Genomic DNA, 23829 nt, shown 5'->3' on the forward strand with positions numbered 1-23829 from the left:
AGGGTCTTATGCAGCCCAGGCTTGCCTCAAACTCAAATGTAGCTGAGCCTGGCCTTGAACTACTGATTCAGTGCTTACATCTTCCAAGGGCTAGGATTACAGGTCTGTACCACTACATCAGGCTTGCTTTCTTAAAATAAACCTTCATGTGGAGACTGAAGAGGTGGCTCAGGGCTTAGGAGCACTTCTTGTTCTTCCAGAGGACTCAGTATAGTTCCTAGCACCCTGGTCAGACAACTCACAACCGCCTGTAACTCCAGCTCCAAGGGAAGAGATACCTTCTTCTGGGTACCCATACACAGGCATGGCATACACTTATATACACACATGCACATAAATAAGAATAATTTTTAAGCTTACTATGTCTATTTGAGGTTGGCTACATATTATGGGATGCATATAAGTAGTAAATGTTTGTTTGTTATGTGAAGTAAATGCATGGGTGGTCGTCTCAAGTGGTTACCTCTTTTACAAGATTTGCTAAAAAAAAAAAAACAAAACAAAAAAAAACTTACTCAACATGATCCTGGTTACAGTATCCCTTGATTACCCACAGTCCTCAGGTTCTACCCAGGGCGCTCCAGACTTCTTACTCTTAGGGATCTCCTACTTTGTATTCTTTGGAACACATCTGGTGTCTACCCCAGCCCTGTTTTATTCTCTAGCTGTCTGCATGGATGTAGGTCCACTGTAAGTGAGATTATGCAGCATTTTTTTCTTGCAATGACAGGGTTGTTTCCCTAAGCATAATGTCCTCCGGCTCTATTCATGATGTGACAAAATCTCTTTTAAGGATGGATAATGTTCCACAGTATGCCTACAGTCTCTCTATCCATTTGTCTGTTGAGGCTGTGGCTATTTGCTCAGTGGTAGAGGACTTGCCTGGCATGTGAATGCTCTGGGTTCAAAAGACTACCTACTGTCCTAAGAGCAACCTTCAATAAGGTCACAAACAATTTAGGTTGTTCCCATATTTTGGCTGTTGTGAATAATGCTACAATTATTATGAGTGTGCAGACTTCTTTATAAGATTGTAATTTAATTTCCTTTGGTTATGCATTCAGGAAAGGGATTGTTAGTTCTGGTAATTCTATTTTGTTTTTATTTTTTATTTTTTTATGTCATCCTTGCGCAGGGGCCACGCTAATCTCTGTATCGTTCCAATTTTAGTATATGTGCTGACGAAGTGAGCACTTGTTTTTAATTTTTTAAATTTGGTTTGATTGGGTCGGAGGGAGATGGCTCAGCAGTTAGGAACACTGGCTGCTCTTCCAGAGGACCCAGGTTCAATTCCTAGCACCCACATGGCAGCTTACAATAACTCCAGTTCCAGGGAATCCGATACCCTCACACAGATGTAGGCAAAACATCAGTGCATATAAAATACAATAAAAAAAATTTTAAAGATTCATTTGCTTTTTTTTTTTTTTTTTTTTTGGTTTTTCGAGACAGGGTTTCTCTTTGTAGCTTTGCGCCTTTCCTGGAACTCACTTGGTAGCCTAGGCTGGCCTCGAACTCACAGAGATCCGCATGGCTCTGCCTCCCGAGTGCTGGGATTAAAGGCGTGCGCCACCAACGCCCGGCTCATTTGCTTTTTAAAAAAAAATTAATGGATACATATGCTGTACATATTCATAGAGTACTGTGTAAATTTTTTAAATTTTTTTATTTTATGTGCATTGGTATTTTGCCTGCATGTATGTCTGTGTAAGAGTATCAAATCCCCTGGAGATAGAGTTACAGACAGATGTGAGCTGTCATGTGGTTGCTGGGAATTGAACCCAGGTCCTCTGGAAGAGCAGCCAGTGCTCTTAGCCACTGAACTATCTCTCTAGCCCCATCATGGAATTTTTTAAAAAACATAAACTAACCCATTTGCTGTAGGCTAGGAAAGGTGGCATTTACTGGGCTGTCAGCTCCTCCTTCAGTCTCCTGAGGCTGGATTGACTGTGACCGCAGGAGTGGCCACCGGTGCCAGGGAGACCTTAGTGCCAGGTGCTCGCAGCGCATTGCTTCATCTCGTTTTGCTTTGTTCTTTGCTGCAAAAGGATATATCTGATTTTTTAAAGCTAACACCATGCTACTTTCTTTAGTGATCATAAGAATTCATGTTTCTACCAACAGTGCACTAGGATTCCCTTTTCTCTGTGCTTCACTATTTGTCCGTGTGTGTGTGTGTGTGTGTGTGTGTGTGATATCATATATCTGTATATATATTTTAGTAGATTCTCTCCTTCCACTAAGGAATGGATGAAGGAATCAAACGGGTTGTCAGGCTTGTGCTGTGAGAACTTTTAATTGCTGACCTGTCTCTTTGGCCTTGCCCTTTTAATAATACATACCCCAGTGGATGTGAAATACTATCTCAGTAGTTGTAATTTGCTTTTACCTCGGAAGTGGTGCTGAGGGGTGGGTGTATGTGTGTGTGTGTGTGTGCCTGTTAGCTAGTTTTATGTCTTTTCAAGATGTAGCTTACTGAAGTACATTGTTTCTGCTGCTTATGATTTTATATATATATATACATATATATTCATATATGTTCGTATCTTTTACTGTGCTCTTTTCTTGAAGTGTTCCTATTAGAAGGATTGTAAAGAGCTGGGCAGTGGTGGTGCACTCCGTTAATCCCAGTACTTAGGAGACAGAGGCAGATGGATCTCTGAGTTTGAGGCCAGCCTGGCCTATAGAGCGAGTTCCAGGACAGCCAGGGCTACACAGAGAAACATTGTCTTAAAAACAAACAAACAAAAAAACAAAAACAAGATTGTAGAGAGATAATTTAGGTATTCATTTTGGCCCGTAACTGGGAATGGATGGTATGGGTATATTTTGATTGTGGAGAGGAAGTTAGTTAAAAGCTCCATTAAACAAATAACTGGAGAGATGGCTCAGTGGTTAAGAGCAATGGCTACTCTTCCAAAAGACATAGGTTCAATTCCGAGCACATACATGGAAGCTCATAACCATCTGTAACTCTAGTTCCAGGGGATCTGATGGCCTCCATGCATCAAGAACACACCTGGTGCACATACACACATGCCCAAACACCCACATACAAAAATAATGAAGTAACTTAAGTAATCTGTGATACATACGCAGTTTGTTTATGTCTATATCTAAAATACCTAGAAACTTTTTCACTGTATGGTTTTAAGCAAATTTCTTAATGCCTGTGTTGTAATTTGCTCAGATACAAATTAAAAGTAATATCTAGATTATTGGGTTTCTAGCAGAATGAAATGAGGGTTTTAGTTTTGTGAGATAAGGTCTTTCTACATCACCCTGACTGTCCTGGAACTCACTATATAGACCAGGCTGGCCTTGGACTCACAGAGATCCTTCCTTCTGCTTCCGAGTGCTGGGATTTGAGGTGTGCCATACCACGCCCAGCTACCTAAATGAATTCTTAACAGAGAAACACTGAAGAATCTTCCTGATGCATAGTCAGTGTTCAATATACCTTAGCTATATTCATAGTCTGTAATTGATGTACACATGAATGCCTCCTTGATTTTCTTTTTGAAATCAGTAGCTGGCTTAACATCTATCCCAGTGGCTTTCAATATTAGTTGCATATTAAAGTTATTTGGAGATTTTTGCCTTTGTTAAAAGTGATGAGGCAGTGGTGGTGATTGCCTTTAATCCCAGCACTCTGGAGGCAGAGGCAGGAGGATCTCAGAGTTCTGGGCCAGCCTGGTCTATAGAGCTAGTTCTAGGATAGCCAAGGCTATACAGAGAAAAAAGAAAGAAAGAAAGAAAGAAAGAAAGAAAGAAAGAAAGAAAGAAGGAAGGAAGGAAGGAAGGAAGGAAGGAAGGAAGGAAGGAAGGAAGGAAGGAAGGAAGGAAGGAAGGAAGGGGAAGGAAGGAAGGAAGGAAGGAAGAAGGAAGGAAGGAGGGAAGGAAGGAAGAAGGAATGAAGAAAAAAGTGATGGGATAGAGGGCAAGTGAGATACCTCAAAGGGTAAAGGCTCTTGCCACCAAGGCTGAGAACCTCAGTTTAATCCCTAAGGGCCACACAAAGGAAGGAGAGAACTGACCCTACAAGTTGTCCTCTGAAACACACACACACTTTTTTTTCTTTTAATGATGTGGCCTGGCATGGTGGGTTAAGCCTGTAATTCTAACTCTTATGATGCGGAGGCAGGAGAATCGGGACTCCAGGGTCATCCTCCACCGGTACCGTGAGTTCCTGGCCAGCCTTGCCATATAAGACCCTGCTGCAGGAAAAAGAATATACAAAAGTGTGCCGTCACCATCACAAGCTTGTCTGTGCACTCAGACCAAGAGATGGCAGCTGGGCCACCAGGCCTGGGCCCAATAACTTCAGTGACCTGGGGGGCTAAGACAGGATGATCTCAAGTGTGGATGTTGCCTTGTGGTACAAGGCTGCGATCCTAGCTACTTGCAAAGCTGAGGCTGGGAGAGGATAAATTCACAGCTGCCTGGATTACAGAATGAGTTTGAGGCCAGCTTGGGCAGCTTGGTGAGACACTGTCCCAAATGAGAGAGAGAGAGAGAGAGAGAGAGAGAGAGAGAGAGAGAGAGAGAGAGAGAGAGAGAGAGAGAGAGAGAGAGAGAATTCAACATCCCCTAGTGCTAGAACACGGCCAGTAACTTCCCGAGGAGGGGGGAGGGGCAAGGAGGAGCTGGAGGCCACTGGCACCCCAGAAGCTCCATCTAGTCACCACTCACAAAGGTGAGTTATTATCCTTAGGGGATGGTCCTTCATGCAGTGTAAGTCTTGGCCTGCTGCCTGCCCGCATTGCTTCTGTGGTCTCTTTACTGATTACCACGGCACTTTGTTTCTTTAACTATGTGCTCCCAGTCGTTGGTCTATAGAGCTTTGGGTTTCTGCTTTTTTGGTGATGTGCATAGTTCTTTTTTTTTTTAAATTACATTTATTTTTTTATTTTTATTTATTGTTTATTAAGATTTATTTATTTATTATATATACACCATATGTGACTGCAGGCCAGAAGAGGGCACCAGATCTCATTACAGATGGTTGTGAGCCACCATGTGGTTGCTGGGAATTGAACTCAGGACCTCTGGAAGAACAGTCAGTGCTCTTAACCTCTGAGCCATCTCTCCAGCCCTGCATAGTTCTTTATGGACGTTAGTTTATGTATTTTTTTGGCGGAACTCCATACTGTCCACATTTCTGCCCATATCTAAGAATAGACTCCTAGGGTGTGGTCAGTTTAGGTGGATGTTGCCATTGTTCCGTGGTTGTTTTTACCAATTAACACTCTGTAGGGAACTTTTGAAAACTACCATGATACCCATACCATTCTGACTTCATTGGATTGTCTAACAATAAGCTACAGGATTATTGAAATTCTGAAATAAATTTTAAAGTTCATCACGTGGTTCTACTTACATGTCATCTTGAAGATCAGACCGCTCACCTAAACCCTGTTTGTTTTTGTTTTTTTTTGTTTTGTTTTTTTTTAATGCCAAATGCCATTTATTGAAGGAGGGAGGAGGTCTTAAATACAGGCTTACAGCACAATGGGAGAACTCCAGAGGGCAGAAGTTCCCTAAGATACTTTACAATCTTGCATCTAAGCTGTTAATGCCCATTATGCAGGATACACAGACAAGGAACTTCCCTTAAGCATTCAGGAGGGTGGAACCCGGCAGGGAATTAGCAAGATTTGGTGGTAGGTGAATGAATGAATGCTTGCATGCATGTAGTGCTAGTACTTGGGAGGCTGCTGCAGGAGAATGAAATGCCCAGTCTATCTTGGGCAGCCTGAGAACCTGTCTCAAAAGCAGAACAAGATGCCTTGATGATGCCTGTCTTTTAAGCTAATACTTGGGAGGCTGAAGCAGGAGGATTTTCTGTGAGTCTGAGGCCAGCTCATGTACATAGTTCCAGGCCAGCCAGGGCTCTACAGGGAGACCCTGTCTGAAAACAAAAGGTTGGGGGAGCACATAAGAGAAACCTAAAAGGCCAAATTCAGTTTTCATAATTAAAAATAATTTGGCTGGGCATGGTGGTACACGCCTTTAATCTTGGCACTCAGGAGGCAGAGCCAGGCGGATCTCTGAAAGGCCAGCTGGGTCTACAGAGCAAGTTCCAGGACAGCCAGGACTGTTACGCAGAGAAACCCTGTCTTAGAGAGAAAAAAAAATTGACCATAGGTATTGAAGACACTTTCTTTCTTTCTTTCTTTCTTTCTTTCTTTCTTTCTTTCTTTCTTTCTTTCTTTCTTTCTTTCTTTCTTTCTTTCTTTCTTTCTTTCTTTCTTTCTTTCTTTCTTTCTTTCTTTCTTCCTTCCTTCCTTCCTTCCTTCCTTCCTTCCTTCCTTCCTTCCTTCCTTCCTTCCTTCTTTCTACCTCTCCTCTCCTCCCCTCCCCTCCCCTCCCCTCCCCTCCCCTCCCCTCTCCTCCCCTCCCCTCCCCTCCCCTCCCCTCTCTCTCTGCTCACTGTGTAGACCAAGCTGGTCTCTAACTCACAGGCATCTGCCTGCCTCTGCACCCCAAGTGTTGGGATTAATGATGTAGACCACCATGCCTGGCTGTTCTAGGTATCTGTGTGTGTGTGTGTGTGTGTGTGTGTGTGTGTGTGTGTGTGTGTGTGTGTTCTGGTGGGGCACTCTAATGTACACATATCTGTTGGAAATGTGTCTTAGAGTTGTAGGGATTGAGAAATGCAAGATCAGAATTTAGCAAGCCAACTTACATTGGTGCATTGAAGAGTAGCCAGTCCTTATCAATACAGTTCCCTTATCAATACAGTTCCTCTGAGATAGCTCAGTGGTTAACCTTACTGCTTTTGGAGGACCCAGGTCCAAGACCAAGGTTGTTTGTACTTACATTTTTCTTTCTTTTTGAGACAGGATCTTATATAACCATGTTGCTGGAATTGCTAAATGGTCTCATTAAAAAAAAACAACAACCAAACCCGGAGCCATATATTGGGGTAGATGCTGAAAGATCAGAGAGACAAAGTGACAAGCCACGGCCACATCTCACCTCGCCAACTCCATGAATCCTCTCACTGAATGTCTCTAAGTCCTCAGCCCAAAGGGGTCCAGCCGAAAAGGCTTCAGTTCCTGTCTCCTCACGCCTTATATACCTTTCTTTGCCCAGCCATATTACTTCCTTCCTAGTGTTGGGATCAAAGGCATGTGCAATTCCCAAATACTGCTAGCAAAGGCATGCGATCTCAAGTGCTGGGATTAAAGGCGTGTGCCACCACTGCCTGGCCTCTATGTTTAATCTAGTGGCTGACTCTGTTCTCTGATCTTCAGGCAGATTTTATTAGGGTACACAATATATCACCACATAGCCAGGCTGGCCTTGAGCTTCCTATGTGATAGGATATCTTTGGACTCCTGAGCCTGCCTCCCATCCCAAGCATGCACCACTACATAGTTTTAAGCTTTTGTATTTGTTTAGTGGGTGCTGGGATTCAAACCTAGGACCTTGTTAGGCAAGTGTTCTGCTATTAAATGATATCAGGCAAGCCTAAGAGTTTTCTTAATAAATTTAATTTATAATTATGTGTGTGAGAGAATGCTAACACACGTGTGCCATGCTTCACACATGGGGACCAGGGGACTGCTCTGTAGCGCTGGTTTTTCCCTCTGCTAGGGGTTCCAGGGATCAAACTCAGGTCGTCAGGCTTGCCCAGCAAAAACTAACCCATTCAGGCACCTCCCTGGACCTCGGGACTTTTCTTCAGTGTATTCCTTTGGTGGCTGTTTGTCACTTTGACCTTTCTGGAGAACTTGACTCTGGGAACTGGTTTGCCCGTTGACCGTCCTCAGAGAACAAGAAATCTAGTAGGAGAGATAATGGGCGGCGTGCTTGGGCCATACCTGTGGGAATCCGGAACCAGGGGTGTTCTTACAGCTTGAGCGGGATGAGATGTACGTACATAGGGGCTCTTCTTAGTGGTAAGTTGCCCCTACTTTTCCTTTTGCTGGGCCAAAGACATCTCCCATCTTCCCCCCACCCCTGAAATTAGAGACTAAATCTAGGGCCCAATACTTACCCCTGAACTATGATCTCCTTAATTCTCTTTTTTACTTTTTATTTTAAGATGGTTCCCATTAAATTGCCCAGGCTAGCTTTGAACTCATTCTGTAGCCCTGGCAAGCCTCAAACTTGCTATCCTCCTGCCTCAGCCTCTCAGGTAGACTTAACAGCCCTCTGCTGCTAGACTCAACCTTTTTAGTTTTTGTTTCTTGGGGGAAGGTCTTACTATATACCCTACACTATCCTGGAACTTGTGTGTGTGGGTGAGGAGGCCTGAGGATAGAGACAGCGATGTGTTCTCTCGGTGTTGACTCTCTTAATCGGCGGTATCTGTGTGCTTTCTCTATGCCAGGATATCGTCAAAGCCCAGGACTCCACTAGCGAATAAAACAGCCCAAATTTCTCCCTCAGAGTTTTTGGATGGTTACATGGACATGCTAAATTAGATGTCAGGTGATAAGAGGTGTCAGGGAGACCCAAGCGGGGAGGAGAGAACTCTGCTGTCACAGGGGATTTCTGTGGTGTGGGTTCAGTGTTAATGGGAATGCACGGGTCTTGTTCTTTGTCAAAGTGACCAGTGGCCTTGGACTTGGGCTGTGAGCCCATCGGTGTTACGGGGAAGGCGGCTCTGAACCAAAAATACCGCGTGCCTTGGACCTTTGACCTCACTAGTTAGTTATTTACTAGTCTTGGGTCAGCAGGGATGGCTCATGGCAAACCGAGTACCCCTCTTGAGTGGGTGGCAGAAGCTAACTTTGGAGGTGAAATGTTCCCCGTGTGTAAGAGTGAACAGTGTAAGATGGGGCGTGGCGCAGGGGAGGGTCTGCCCGTGTCAGGACCGCCTTGCTCTGGTTCTCAGCAGAGAGCATCCTTCTCCCAGGGGTCTGTTTGCCCTTCCCTTTCGTTTGCTTGTAACTAACCCTGCACCCTCCCTTAGGGGCACTTCCTTTCAGTGATTCCTCTTTCTAAAAAGACTTCTTAAACTGGGCAGGGTGGTACACTCTTGTAAGCCCTGCACTTGGTGGGTAGATGTGGGAGGATCAGGAGTCCAATGTCATCTTCAGCTACTTGGTGAGTTTAAGGCTAGCCTGGGCTATCTGAAACTCTATCTTAAAAAAATTTTTTTTTAAGTTAAAAAAACATTGAAGTATAGACAAGGAGTAAATAGAGTGAATGTAAATCTATTAAGGAAAAAATGAGAAAAGAATTCCCAAGAGGGTGGAAGGAGGATGTCTGGAATCAAGCCTTCCTACCTGTTGGCCAAATTCCTTTTCCTCCTTGGTGAGTTCTTGGCCACAGCTTGGGTAGAAAAGATGCCACTTTGCATTCCTCCTGTCTCGGGGAGTCTTGGAAGGTAGAGGAACATTTGTGTAAAGGGTTTTACCAGAGCTATCAGGACTAACCTGCACTGCCTGGAGCTAGCCTGGCACTCATCAGGATAAAATGATCTTTCATTTGGGTTTTGGTATTAAATACTGTTTACTAAGCAAGCCCCCTAGGGCCCAAACCTGCCAAGCATGGTGATGCTCGCCTTTAATCCCAGCATTCTGGAGGCAGAGGCAGGTGGATCTCTGTGAATTCAAGACTAGCCTAGCCTGGTCTACACAGTGACTTACAGTCTAGCCAAGGATACATAGGATTATCTTATTTAAAAAAACAACAAAAAACCTTTTCTATTTTGGAACCGGAGAGATGGCTCAGTGATTAAGGACTAAGAGCACACACTGCTCTTCCAGAGAACTGGGGATTGATTCCCAGCACTCACATTAAGTAGCTTGCAACCACCTGCAATCTGTAACTCCAGCTTCCGGGGGATCTGCCACTTCTGGCTTCTCCAGGCACCTGTACGTGCACCTATACACAAAGATGAGTTTTTGAAAGACCCAAATGCGGCGCACGCCTTTAATCCTAGTGCTTGGGAGGCAGAGGCAGGCGGATCTCTGTGAGTTCAAGGCCAGCCTGGTCTACAGAGCAAGTTCCAGGACAGCCAGGGCTACACAAAGAAACCTTGTCTTGAAAAACAAAACAACAACAAAAGACCCAAGTGCCTTTTTAAAAAGGATTTTGTTTTGGTTTTAAGATTCATTTTATTTTTAATTGGGTGTGTTTTCCTGTGTGTGTGTGTGTGTGTGTGTGTGTGTGTGTGTGTGTGTGTGCGTGCATGGGGCCAGTGTCCATGGAAGCCAGGAAAGGGTGACAGATCCTCCACAGCCTGTGAGTCTGTGAGCCATCAGATGTGGATGCTAGAAACCACAGGGGCGCTGAGGCATCTCTCCGCCTAAGCCCTTCTACCTAAGGATTCCCTTTAGTCTTCTCTGAAGCAGAAAAGTAGGTCTTTGTGGGGCTCTCTCTGGGGTACTGGCTCCTGCCCTCTTTTCCCCCTTCAAGCAGATATGTTTTAGACTTCCATGTCCACCAGTGGCTTCTTAGTTCTTTGTATGCAGAGCTGTCCCATCTCGTCTCCTAACTCTGCCTCCTAACAAAACAGTGCCTTAATAAGCCAAATGTTTTGTTTGACTTGCAGAATTATTTTTAAAAATTAGGTTGCATTGCAACACACTCATGTCTGTAATTATTCTTAAAAATCTGGATGTCTGACTCTTCGAAAGGCGATGGAAAGTTCAGCAACGTTGTGTTCCCTATTCTGGCAGTACCGGGCACTGAAACTGGGGCTGTGCGTGCCAGCCAATAGCCTGGCCGCTGAGCTGCATTCCCAGCTCTGTGGTCTGCATGCCTAACTAATGCCAGGGGCTTGTTGGATCCGAGTAGGTGCTCATCCGCTCCTTCCTGGAGTAGGGTAGCAGTCAAGGAGTCTGGGCTTCGTTGTTCAGGAATCTTACCCTTCGCTGTATTTTCTGATGGTGTTTATCTCTGCTACCCTTCTCTAATGAATTTATAACCCATCTGTAATTTGTTTGCTTATTCATTTATCTATTTTGAGGTTGGGTCTCACTCTGCTCCCACCATGTGGCTTATAGAGATTGAACTGAGGTTGTCAGCCTTGGCAGCAAGCTCTTTTATCCACTGGGCTATCTCACTAGCCTGGGATCAGGCTCTTGTTCTGTATAGCCCAGGCTAACCTAGAACTAACAGCAGTCCTCCTGCCTCAGCTTTCTGAGTGTTAGGGTTATAGGCATGAGCCACCACTGCGGGTTTTGAATTTGCTAGTTGAACATTTTATGTTAATTTATTAAGATGTTTTTATTGGGACAGTGGGTTAGGAGCCCTGGCTGTTCTTCCAGAGGACCTGGATTACATTCCTAGCTCATGGTCGCTTACAGCCATCTGTAACTCCAGTTCCAGGGATGTGACCATATTCTGTCCTGTGCAGATACCAGACACACACATGGTGCACATACCAACATTCAGGCAACACCCATGGATATAAATAAAATATATAAGTCTTTTCAAAGTTCAATTTTTATTACATTTATTTTGTGTGTGTGGTGGTGTGCTCTTACACTTATTTTTATTTGGTGGAGGTCGGAGGGGAGAAGCTTGGTATTGTCATGCCACCCACCGCCTGTGTTTGGAGGTCAGAGGTCATTTCTCTCCTTCTACCACTTGGGTCCCAGGGATTAAACTTGAGTCATCGGGCTAGTCAGCAGTGACTTAACCCACTGACCCATCTCTTCATCCTTATAGCCTGCTGTGTTTGGTTTTGTTTTGAGACAGGGTCTCTCTGTTATGTAGCTCAGGCTATCCTGGAACTCTGTGTAGACCAGGCTGGCCTTGAACTCATAGAGTTGCACCTGCCTCTGCCTCCTGAGTCCTGGGATCAGAGGTGTGCGCCACCACATCCCCATAGTCTACTTTTTTAGTAATACGTTTTTGAAGCCTTTCTCCACCAAATCTATGTGTTGCACCTCCGACTTCTACCCACTAGGTGTCAGTATCATCTTGAAACGGCACGGTGCCCGTGTCTTCACTTCTTGCGTCATATCCACTTGGCTGGGATTACTTTACGGGTGCTCATCGGTCAGAGCCAAAGGGACACGAGCGGTGCACTGTGGCTTTGGGGTGTCCTTGCACACTTCAGTCCTGATTGCTCCTACGCAGAGACTGACGGATGTCTTCCCTTAGATTGTAGCTGGCTGGTGAGGATGGCGTGAGTCTGGCCTGAGTAGTTAGTTCTATCCGGGGACTAGAGTATTTCTAGCTGCTTCTTCTGGCCTCATTTGGCTCTGGAGTCCTTACATGGAAGATATAGCCCAAGGGCCATGGAGAGCCATGAGAGGCTCCTGAAAATGATGTCTTAGGAGATTGTAAGGATTAGTTTCTGGAGATTATGGGCTGTCCAGGTTGAAGGACTTAGTACCGTTTGATTCCGTGTAGCTGAGAGACCCGCCTCGTGAAGCCAGGAGAGGCTGTGCTTACGTCTTCTCTCCATTTACTTTTTTGTAGCTCTCAACTTCCGTGGCTCCAGCTGTAGTGGACGCCTGGCTTTCCTCCTCCTCTTTATTTTAGGGTTCTTAGTAGCCAACCCGGAAAGCAAACGCAACAGAAATAGAGAAGGCTTATTAAGAAAGGGGGGGGGGCAGTGAGGTGGCTCTGTGGGTAAAGGTACCGGCTACCAACCTGGCGACTTGAATTCAAGACCTACGTAGTGGGAGGAGAAAATCGGCCCCCTCAAGTTGTCCTCTGACCACATACTTAGGTACTATGGCGTACACCCACAGTAATTTTATTTATTTATTTGTCTTTAAGACAAGGTCTCACTACATAACCCTGGCTAGCCTGGACCTCATATATTCCAGGCTAGCCTTGACTTACAAAGGTTTGCCTTCTGCTTCCCAAATACTGGGATTAAGGATGTCTGCCACTGTGCCTGGCGCTCGCTCGCTCTCTCTCTCTCTCTCTCTCTCTCTCTCTCTATATATATATATATATATATATATATATATATATATATATATATCCCTAGATTCCTGTGTTTCATTGGTTAGTCAGCTTAAGTGATGTCTTAAAATGACATCCAAGGTTGGCCTCCAACCTCCACACACCTGCATGTTCTGCACACCCATGTGAATACCCACATACAAGAGAACACACACACACACACACACACACACACACACACACACACACACGTTCATGGAAGAGAGAGCTGCCTGTTAGGAGAAGTTTAGGGAATCAGTGTAACTAGTTTCCAGCTAAAACCTTTTTTTCCCCCCTTAAAAAGGAAACTTCAAGCTTAAGTTACTTTAAATGGTAGCATAGAACTCTGGAACATTCCGTTCTATGGTCTTATCCTACTGAGCGAAGCCAGTGTTTTCCAAATCACCACCTATGGCGCTAAGTTCCCATAGCTTTGCCACCTGCCGAGGATTTTTATTTTTATTTCTCCCCAGACTTCCAGCTTTAGGTCTCGAATGCCCACTTACTTTTAGAAGACTGGTAAACAGATGGACTGTGTTAGTATGAGATCTGCTCTGGGCGTTAGAATACTCTCAGGTAGTTGTTATCTGTTACCATTTCACGGTCCCCGAGGCTCTGAGCCCGAGTGTAGCTGTGACATGTGCTTCGTGCAGGTGTACCTAGAATCCTGTTTTTTTTTTTTTTTTCTTTTTTAATTAACCTGTCAGCAGCAATGTAATCAATCTTGCCTGCAGTGGCTGTGGTTTCTTTCTAGTACCTCGGATTATAACACCCCTGGTCCCTTTCCAATTCAGCAACCAGAACAAACTTTCAGCGGTGGACGACTGGCCATGTGACCTATGTTCAAAACCCCGGGATGGCCTCCTGTTCAATCAGAATAAAATCGGCTCTCCGTGCTGGCCGCTGCTCCCCATTTCCAGGTGGCCCTCAGCTGCCCACTCCAGGGTCTTGGTACTTGCTCATCTCTTTGCCAATTGCCTCGAGGAAACTCACTGGCCTCTTGGGGGCCTGTGTTTCATTTGTGAGTGGCATAGAAAGAGCCTCTCCTGTCTTCCTACTTGACAAGGGGGTAATCTCGAGTGTCCATCTGTTTCTACTATGGTTTCTTTTCTTCTTTTTTTCCTGCTCTCTTTGAGGCTTTTTTTATGTTTTGCTAGTAATTGTATAGCATAGGTTTTGCTTAGGTTGGGATAAGGTAGAAAACATTTCCCTACCACATGCCCCTCTGCCCTCCGACCCCATTTATTGTTTTTGAGACACACTCTCCTATAGCCCAGGCTAGACTCAGGCTCACCATGTAGCTGAGGATAACCTCAAACTTCTGACCCTCTTGCTTCTACCTCCCAGCTGCAGGGATTAAAGGCATGAACAGGAGCCGCTCTGCGTCCCTCCTGTTTGTGCCCTCGGCCCTAAAGTGCTCTGTACCCACAGAGGTTAGCGGGAAGGGGGTTGGAGGAAGAGGCAAGCCTGGGAACTCCACACAGAGCTCCGAGCTCCTCCTCGGCTGCCAGGCTCCATTCCACAGCTCATTGACATTGACAGGGAGCAGAGAGGCCTAGGACTGCTAGGAAGTGGAAACTCGGTCAGCTGGGAGACAGCCTGTTCTTGTTTCCAGGAGAGCTGCGTCCATGATCCAGTCAGATCTGGTTTAAAAACAAACAGAGTGAGTTCCAGGACAGCCAGGGCTGTTACACAGAGAAACCCTGTCTCAAAAACACTAAAACAACAACAAAAAACTATGGCCTCTTCCTTTTTTGAACTATATTCTTGTGTTGAGTAATACTTTGAAAAAAAAAAATAAGGTCACTAACTAGAAATAAAAATTGGAAAATTTGACAAAAACTTAGTGAATTTTTTAACTGAGACAGTCTTTGCTGTGCACTGACTTGCTGATTCTTCTGTAGCTCAAGCAATTTGCTCCTGTCTTGCTGAACACTGAGACTAGAGGAGTCTCCCCCTACACCCAAGTTTTATTTATGGCAGGCTCTCTGAGTTGCCCAGGCTGACCTTGAACTCACTCTGTAGCCCAGGCAGGCCTTGGATTTTTGATCCTCCTGAGGAGCTGGGATTACAGGCCTGAGCCACCATATTGTTTGGTTTTGGGCTCTTTTAGGGGGCAAGGCTGCCACCCAGCTCCCTAATAAATCACACATGGAGGTTTATTCTTACTATGAATGCCCAGCCTTAGCTTGGCTTAGTTTCTAGCCAGCTTTCCTTAACTTATCCTGTCTATCTTTTCTCTCTAGGCTTTTCCCGTTCTCTTCTGTAAATCTTTCTCTTACTCCGTGACTTGCTGTGTAGCTGGGTGGCTGGCTCCTTTCCCTCACTCCTCCATCTCTTCTTTCTCCCAGATTTCTCCTTCTATAAATTCTCTCTGCCTGCCAGCCCTGCCCATCCTTTCTCCTGCCTTGCTATTGACCGTTCAGTTCTTTATTAGACCATCAGGTGTTTTAGACAGGCAAAGTAACACAGCTTCACAGAGTTAAACAAATGCAACATAAACAAAAGTAACACATCTTAAAATAATATTCCACACCACCAACAGGCCCAGCTTTTAACATGTCGACCAGGCCCAGCTTTTAACTCATCGATAGGCTGGTCCAGAGAATCTAGTTCCCGTGTTGTCTACACCTGCTGATGTCAGCAGTGTGAGCGCATGGAGAAGCAGAGCCGAGAGGGTCCCAGTTAGAGGCAGGCTGCAGAGTGCCTGCTTCTGTTTGTATGTCAAGTGTAGGTAAGGTGGGCACTAGGAAAGGCAGATACAAAACTGGCTCTCCAAGGGACGTGAGTCCTGTGGGTAATTTGGATATGCATTTATTGGTATGATTTAGTTGACTGGATGCTATAAAGTATTGAAATAGGTATCTTGGTAAACTGGTTTTTTCTTTTTTTTTTTTTTTTTTTTTTGTTTTTGAGACAGGGTTTCTCTGTGTAGTTTTGGTGCCTGTTCTGGATCTCGCTCTGTAGACCAGGCTGGCCTCGAACTCACAGAGATCCGCCTGGCTCTGCCTCCCAAGTGCTGGGATTAAAGGCGTGCACCCCCACCCCCACCCCCCTACCCCCTGGGCATAATCTTGGTTTCTTAAGAGGTTAGCTCTCTCTCTCTCTCTCTCTCTCTCTCTCTCTCTCTCTCTCTCTCTCTCTCTCTCTCTCTCTCTGTCTCCCTCATCTCACCCCCCCACCTCCCTCCCTCTGAGATGGCTCATGTATTCTAGTCTGGCTACAAACTTGCTATGTGACTGAGGATGGCCTTGAATTTCAGCTCCTCCTGCTCCACTCCCTGGGTGCTGGGATTGTAGGCTTTTGCCACCCACCGCTCCTGTCTAGGTTTTTTATTTTGTCTTTTTGAGACGGTCTCACCTTATAGCTCTGACAGACTTGAAACTTGCTATTAGACCATGTTGGCAACTTTCCTGCCTCAGCTTCCCAGGTGCTGCTGGGGTTGCAGGTGTGTGTCACTATGCCTGGCCTAAATTCCTTTGCAAGGAGAATTGTTTCTTGAATTAGGATACAATAAATTCATAATGAATTTGGAGTGGTGTTCTTTGATCTGTCCCTCAGCCTCATGTGACACCCTGTGACTGGTCACACTAGAGTGGGTTGAGAAGTTATAAACCAGAGTTCTCTGCTCTAAAGGCTTCTTAAGACAGCATGTGGAGAGTGGAAATGCTGAAGAAGAACAGAGCCTTCCGGAAGCGTCCAAGTTTTCTTTTATTCACTGTGGGATTACGGGTGCCGTCCGCATCCGTGGATTCATTTTGTTTTTAGAGGGTGGAACCCAGGGCCTTCCTTGCACATTCTAGTCATGTGGTCTACCACTGCACTGCACTTCCACCCCAGCTAAGATTTTAACTTTTTGTTGTTGTTGTTGTTGCTTAATTGTGTGGATGCACGAGAGTGTGGCAGGATCAGATCCGATTCCCCTGGAGCTGGGGTTACAGACGGTTGTGAGCTTCCTGATGCAGGTGCTGGGACTCCAACTTGGAGTCTTAACTGCTAAGCTGCCCCGTCAGTCCCCAACTGAGATGTTGTAAGTCACCTCTCCCCACGCTTACCTCTTGGTTCAGTCACTGTCAGTAGACGTTAGAGACCGATCCAGGTTAAACTGAGGCCTGGGAAATGGGTGGGGAGGCCGTGAGATATGGCACACCAGATAATACCCATCGGTGAAGGTGACTAATTTCCAGGAGGTGCATCCAGTGACCTGCCTCACTTATGCTTGCCCGTGAAGGAAGCAGTAACTCACACCTCTTCTTTCCCCTCTAGGCAAATAAGGGAGCGGCTGAAGAGCCAGGTTACTCACATGAAGGAGCAAGTCCCTGGCTTCACACCTGGCCTGGCCATCCTGCAGGTAATGTAACACCCTGCTCCCTTAAATGCCATCCTTACCCAGCCTCTCCCCAGCGCGAGGGGCAGCAGCACCTCAGACTTCTCTTGGGAAACCTCAAACGCACCATGGTTTCTCATGGCGGGCTCCCTTCTGCAGCCCACCTTCCGGGTGCCGGTTTATCCTGCTCTGTGCCCGTTGGTTGGGGTGCCCTTTCTCTAGGCATGTTCATCTTTTTTGTTGGTTTGTAGACAGGGCCTCATGTATCCCAGGCTGGCATCAGAGTTGTTATATAGGCTCTGTAGGCCAAGATGACCTTCAACTCTGTAATCTTCCCGCCTCCACCTCCCAGCCGCCGGGGTTGTAGACATGTGCCACCTTGTCTAGTTTCGTGTGGTGCTGGGGATGGAACTCGGGGCTTCCTGCATGCTGGGCAAGCCCTCCACCCGCCAAGCTGCATCATCAGCCCTGCCCCTTAGGTCTTAGGATCCTTTGTACTCTTAAAATTTAAAGAGCTCATGGAACTTAGCTGCTAATAGTTACGTATTGGAAATAAAATTTGAGATTTTTTTTGGTATGTATGTGTGTGTGAAGTACATTTAATCCTTTTGTTAAAAGATTTTTTTTTTTAACCCTTTTGTTAAGAGTTTTTTTTTTTGTTTTGTTTTTGTTTTTTTTTTTAAGACTGGGTCTCACTGTGTAGCCCTGGCTAGCCTGAAATTCCCAGGTTTCTAACTCAATGAGCTCTATCCACCTGCCTACCTCCTGCGTGCTGGGATTAGAGGTGTGCACTACCATGCCCTGCCTAAAGGATTTCTTATTTTTAATTATCTGTGTAAGTCTGTATCCTTGTGTTGGTATGTGTGCATGCAAATGTGAGTACCTCTGGAGGCCACAAGGAGGTGTCAGGTACCCTGGAGCTGGCCTTAGTGATGGTTGTAAGCTCCCCACATGGGTGCTGAGAACCATGTTCTGTTCCTCTGTAAGAGCAGCAAGTGCTTTTAACTGCTGAACCAGCATCCCCCCCCCCCCCAAATTAAGTGTTAAGTAGAATTTATTTCAAAATGGCCAATAGGAACTCTTGGTATGTTAACATAAACTTTATGGGGAGAGAGCTTTGTCTGAGACAGGCCCTACTCTGTACCCTAAGCTAACATTGAACTTCAGATCCTCCTGCCTGGGCCTCCTTAGTACTGAGATTCTAGGTGAGCACCACTATACCCAGTTTAGAACATTTTGGTAGCAAAATCTGGGGAGAAGACATGAATTACATGTTCACATTTTGAGTTCATTTATTTGGTGTGGCTGCATGTGTGTGCATGTGTGCACTCTTAAGGAAGCGTGTGCATGTGAGCACTCTTGTGGAAGTCAGAAGATGACTTTCCGGAGTTGTCTTAATGAGGGTGACTCTTGCTGTGGTGACACACTGTTGACAGAAGCAGCTTGGAGAGGAAAGGCTTGTGTGGTTTACACGTCTAGAATCCCAGTCCACTGAGGGAGGCGAGGGCAGGAGCTCAAGCCGGCTGAACTTAGAGGCAGGCACTGATGCAGAGGCCAGGGAGGAATGCTGATTACTGGCGTGCTCTTCGTGGCTGCCTCAGCCTGCTTTCTTGTAGTACGCAGAACCACCAGCCCAGGGATGGCACCACCCACCATGGGCTGGGCCCTTCCACATTAATCACTAATTTAAAAAATGTCCTACAGACTTGTCTATAGTCCAATCTTATGGAGACATTTTCTCAATTGTTTCTTGGGAAAGACCCCCATTACTTACACACACACACACACACACACACACACACACACACACACACACGCGCGCGCGCACAGGCATGCGCACAATTGGCCTCATACCACTTGTCTTAGTTAGGGTTTCTATTGCTGTGATAGAACCCCATGACCAAAAGCAACCTGGGAAGGAAAGGGTTTATTTCAGATTACAGTTCTACATCACAGTCCAGCACCAAAGGAATTCAGGGCAAGAACTGACACACAGGTCATGGAGGAGTCCTGCTTACTGGCTTGCTCCCCAAGGCTTACTCAGCCTTCTTCCTTACACACCCCCGGACCGCCTAAGCATAGGGTTGCACCATCCACAACGAGCTGGGCTCTTAAGAAAATGCACCACAGGCTAGCCCACAGAGCAGTCTGGTGGGTCCACATTCTCAGTTGAAGCTCCCGCTTCCCAGATGACTCTAGCTTGTGTCAAGTTGACGTAAAACTAGTCAGCACACCGAGAGTCAACACAGTTTTGTTTTTATTTACTTATTTATTTGTTTATTTGTTTATTTATTTATTTATTGTTTTTGAGACAGGATTTAGCACTTCAACTGAACTTGCCTGGACTACGTGGCCATGTTGGCCTTGGACTGGTAGCCACCCTCTTGCCCCATCCTCCCGAGTGCTGGGATTGCAAATGTGTAGCACCATGCCCAGCTCAGTTGTTCATTTTTAGAAAGTATTTGCAAACTACTCAAGCCTGAGTAATCATTGTTTGTCAGTTCTTTCAAGAAAAGTTGGGGGAAATGCATCTGGTTCATCTGGCAAGGCAAAATAGCACAAATGCTTTGCCTATTAATAGCCCCGAGCTTCCTTCACAGACAGCAGGCAGGAGTGCTTGGGGACTTCCTGATTCTTTACATGGAGTCCTGAAAAGACTCCCAGGTTGAGGTTGAATAGCATCAGTAATCGGTATTGCTTGTCAAGAGCATTCCTCAGTAAAACTGCCGTCTGTTTTCCTGAGGGACCACTTTGGTGGTACTGTGTTCCCCAAAACATTGTGCATCCTTATCTGGGGTCAGAGAACAGAACAGCCACTAGATATGGAGGCCAGAAAATGGTGGCACACACACCTTTAATCCTAGCATTCCAGAGGCAGAGATCCATTTGGATCTCTGTGAGTTCAAGGCCACACTGGAAACAGCCAGGCGTGGTAACAAGAGCCTTTAATCCCAGGAAGTGATGGCAGGAAGCAGAAAGGTATATAAGGCGTGAGAACCAGGAACTAGAGCTGGTTAAGCCTTTAGGCTTTTGAGCAGCACAGTTCAGCTGAAACCCATTCTGGATGAGGACACAGGCTTCCAGTCTGAGGAAACAGGATCAGCTGAGGAATTGGCGAGGTGAGGAAGCTGTGGCTTGTTCTGCTTCTCTGATCTTCCAGCACTGACCCCAGGACCTGGCTCCAGGTTTGATTTTATTAATAAGAACTTTTGAAATTCGTGCTACAGACCACGGCAGGGTAGGAGACATGGGAAAGTGGTGGGGTCTGTGTCCTTGGATTGATTTGTGCCGCCACCAGCAGACTTACCCACTGTTACGTTTGTACCAGCAATACAAAAGTCACCACACACACACATACACACACACACACACACACACACACACACACACACACACACACACGGCACAGGGCATCACACTCTGTAAAGGTTGTCAGAATTTAAAAGGAAATTGCTTATGGCAAACCTTGATTGACGAAGAGGTACACAAAGGGACAGTTGTCACACATGACTGCTTCATAACTGTGTCATCCAAGTCTCTGTCAATACACCACAACCTAGCCAGGCAGTGGTGGTGCACGCCTTTAATCCCAGCACTCGGGAGGCAGAGGCAGGCAGATCTCTGTGAGTTCGAGGCCAGCCTGGTCTACAGAGTGAGTTCCAGGAAAGGCACAAAGCTATACAGAGAAACCCTGTCTTAAAAAACTAAACAAACAAACAAATAAACAAATAAATATATAGAATACACACACACACACACACACACACACACACACACACACACACACACACACACAAAACCTTCCACAAAAACACGACCTAATACAGAGAACATTTCTGCAAGGCTATCTACCTAGCGACTAACTGCCTGCAACTAACTGCCTGTCTAGCTTAGTCTGACATCCAGATACTACCCATGTGGCCCAAGCTTACCTTGAAGTCCTGCCTCAGTCTCCAGCATGCTACAGTTATGGGTATGCAACACCAGACTTGGCTGCCAACCTTGCTGTGGGTCCTTGTAGCCAAGGGTTGTTGTTTAAGAACAACTTAAGGGACTCTGATTTTACATGTAATAGTCATGTCTTCCTTTGCCTCCCTGAGTTTACTATGGCAGGTGTATTTCCGCTGCAGTATTCATTTCTCTCTGGAGAATTGCTCTCCGTTTGTTATTCAGACTGATGAGGGGTTTTGTTCTTGTTTTGTTTTAAATCTCTTTTACAATACATCCCTATGGCCATTTCCCCCCCTCCACTCTTCCCAGCCCCTTCCCCTCCCCCATCCACTTCTCCATTTCCCTTCAGAAAAGAAAAGAGCAGGCCTCCCAGGGATATCAACCGAACACAGCATAACAAGATACAATAAGACTAGGTACAAACCCTCACATCAAGGCTGGAGACGAGGCAACCCCAGCAAGAGGAAAAGGGTCCCACAAGTAGGAAAAGAGTCAGAGACATCCCCCACTCCCACTGTTAGGAATCCCACAAGAACACCAACCTACACAACCATACTGTATATGCAGAGGACTTAGCGCAGACCCGTGCGGGCTCCATGATTGCCCCTTCAGGCTCTGTGAGCCCCTATGAGCCCTGCTTAGTTGATTCTGTGGGTCATGATCTCCTGGTGCCCCCATGAACTCCTGGCTTCCACAATTCTTCCTCCCTCTCTTCCATGGGGCTTCCCTGAGCTCCAAGGAGAGGGACCTGATGGAGATCTCTAATTTGGTCTCTCTCTCTGCCTAATGTTTGGCTGTGGGTCTCTGGATTAATGAGTTTTATGAAGACCGTTACACTTTTCTTATAGGAACCCTCATTTTAAAGAAAGATTATCATTTTGATTCGTTTTAATGATACCCCTCCCTCCACACACATTTTTAGTCAGGGTCTCATTATGTAGACCAGGATCAGTCAAGTTTTATTGGCCATCCTGCTTCTGCCTCCCACGTGATGGTATTACTAGCATGTATCATCACATTTGTACGTTAATGTACGCATTAATGTAGTTCAGTATAATCTTTCTTGCTTGCTTGCATTCATTCATATTTTTAGGCAGGGTCTTACTATGTACCTCTCGCTAGCCTGGAACTGACTGGGTAGTCGTATAGGCTGGCCCTGAACTCACAGCAGCCCTCATGCCTCCGCCTGTCACGTGCTGGAATTGCGATCCTGTGCTCCGCTTTTCCATCCTTTTCTTTCCTTAATTGACCTAGAGCTTCGTGAGGGAATACTGCCAAGCTCCGCTCTCTCTCTCTCTCTGTCCAGTTTTCTCCCTGATCTCAAGATTCATCCATCCCACAGGGAGGCAAACATTTGCCTGGGCAGATGAACAGATGGATGTCTGAAGGATTGGTTTGGATGGCAGAAACAGCTTCCATTTGAAACTTCGTCAGAATTCCCATCTTCCCTGTCCCACATTCTCTCTGCATGTCTACACAAACGCCGTTTAATTCCTTGCTAAGCCTCTGTCCCTTATTCATCAAAAATTTCAGAATGAGTGGTCGTTAAATACCGCCTCCCCGACCCACAGTGCTATTTACCTACACAGCCTGAGCAGAGCAGGAATGCACACTCAGAAGGCTCTGCCTAGTGTGCTCCGTGCTGTGGTGGCTTTTCCTTTTTTTTCCCTTAAATAACTAAGAACCAAGATTCGTGTGGTGGGTGTATACCTGGTACATTTGGGGACTGGTTACTTCTTGACTTCATCTTAATTGTTTGTTGTGGGAAGAAATAAATGTCAGGAATGGTGTCTGTGGGTTGGAGGTGTAGCTCAGTGGTAGAGCACTTGCATGCACCAGGCCCTGGGTTTATCCTCAGCACTGCAAAAGAGCGGGGAAGAAAGGAAAGGAAGAAAAGAATTCATTTCTGTAAATCATTGGACTAAGCTACATCCCTGGGTCCAGCAGTTCAGTGAGAGGTCAAAATGGAGTCGGTCATGCAGACGATCAGTGCCACTGAGCTATTTACCTAACCTGAGAGAAAACAGCCCAATGGCCCGGACTGGCCATTTTCAGTTGTAACCTGACGTTGCCCGATCTGCGATCCGACTGACTCCCTGCCCGTCACCTTCCAGGGAAAGTGACTTTGAAATGGTGCGTGCACCTCTCTCCTCCTTTCCTGCTTTTCTTAACCCTTTCGGTCTACAAAGCCAACCCCTGCTTTATGATGTGAAGTGTGCTTCATTATAGACTTGCAAAGAAAGCCAGTTTAGCGCTTTAAACTGTTGTGATTTCTCCTTTTCTCTTCCTCCTTCGGTGTTATGTTTTGTTTGGAAAGGGTCTTGTGTGTCTCAGCCTGGATGGCCTGGAACGTCCAATCCTTCTGTTTCTACCTCCCACGTGCTGGGATTATAGCTGTGTGCCAACGTACCCGGCATAATTTCTTCCTCTAGCCAAACCTTTGCTTGGCAATAATCTTTAAACCTGACCTCAGATTTATTGAGTTTGCAAGTGTCTACTGTAGCCTAACAATTCCTGCTGCTTATTCTTTCAGCGATGAATCAGTGGCATGAATGCTCCAGGCTGGCTCTTTGGCTACATAAAATTGTCATCGCATCTTTTCCCAGACCTCTCGTCTTTTTTGCCCTCTGGTTTTGACATCTTCTTACACGCTCCTGCCAGAGGTCTATCTCCAAAACCTGTGT

General features: G+C 45.8%; 1 protein-coding gene and 1 non-coding gene across 2 annotated transcripts in view; one reads left to right on the top strand and one right to left on the bottom strand.

Annotated features, from left to right (window-relative positions):
• The window catches only part of Mthfd1 (methylenetetrahydrofolate dehydrogenase, cyclohydrolase and formyltetrahydrofolate synthetase 1), a 74705-nt gene that overhangs the window by 1653 nt on the left and 49223 nt on the right, over window positions 1-23829 (top strand). Inside the window, exon 2 of the mRNA XM_006973151.4 lies at window positions 17134-17218. Coding sequence (XP_006973213.1) covers window positions 17134-17218 — 85 coding nt within the window. The remainder of the gene's footprint in view (window positions 1-17133; window positions 17219-23829) is intronic.
• On the bottom strand, window positions 1091-1194 carry LOC121822658 (U6 spliceosomal RNA). The gene has a single exon (XR_006063827.1). It is a non-coding gene; the product is annotated as a U6 spliceosomal RNA (small nuclear RNA).

The sequence above is a fragment of the Peromyscus maniculatus genome, chromosome 14 (assembly GCF_049852395.1).
Source record: "Peromyscus maniculatus bairdii isolate BWxNUB_F1_BW_parent chromosome 14, HU_Pman_BW_mat_3.1, whole genome shotgun sequence".
NCBI lineage: Eukaryota > Metazoa > Chordata > Mammalia > Rodentia > Cricetidae > Peromyscus > Peromyscus maniculatus.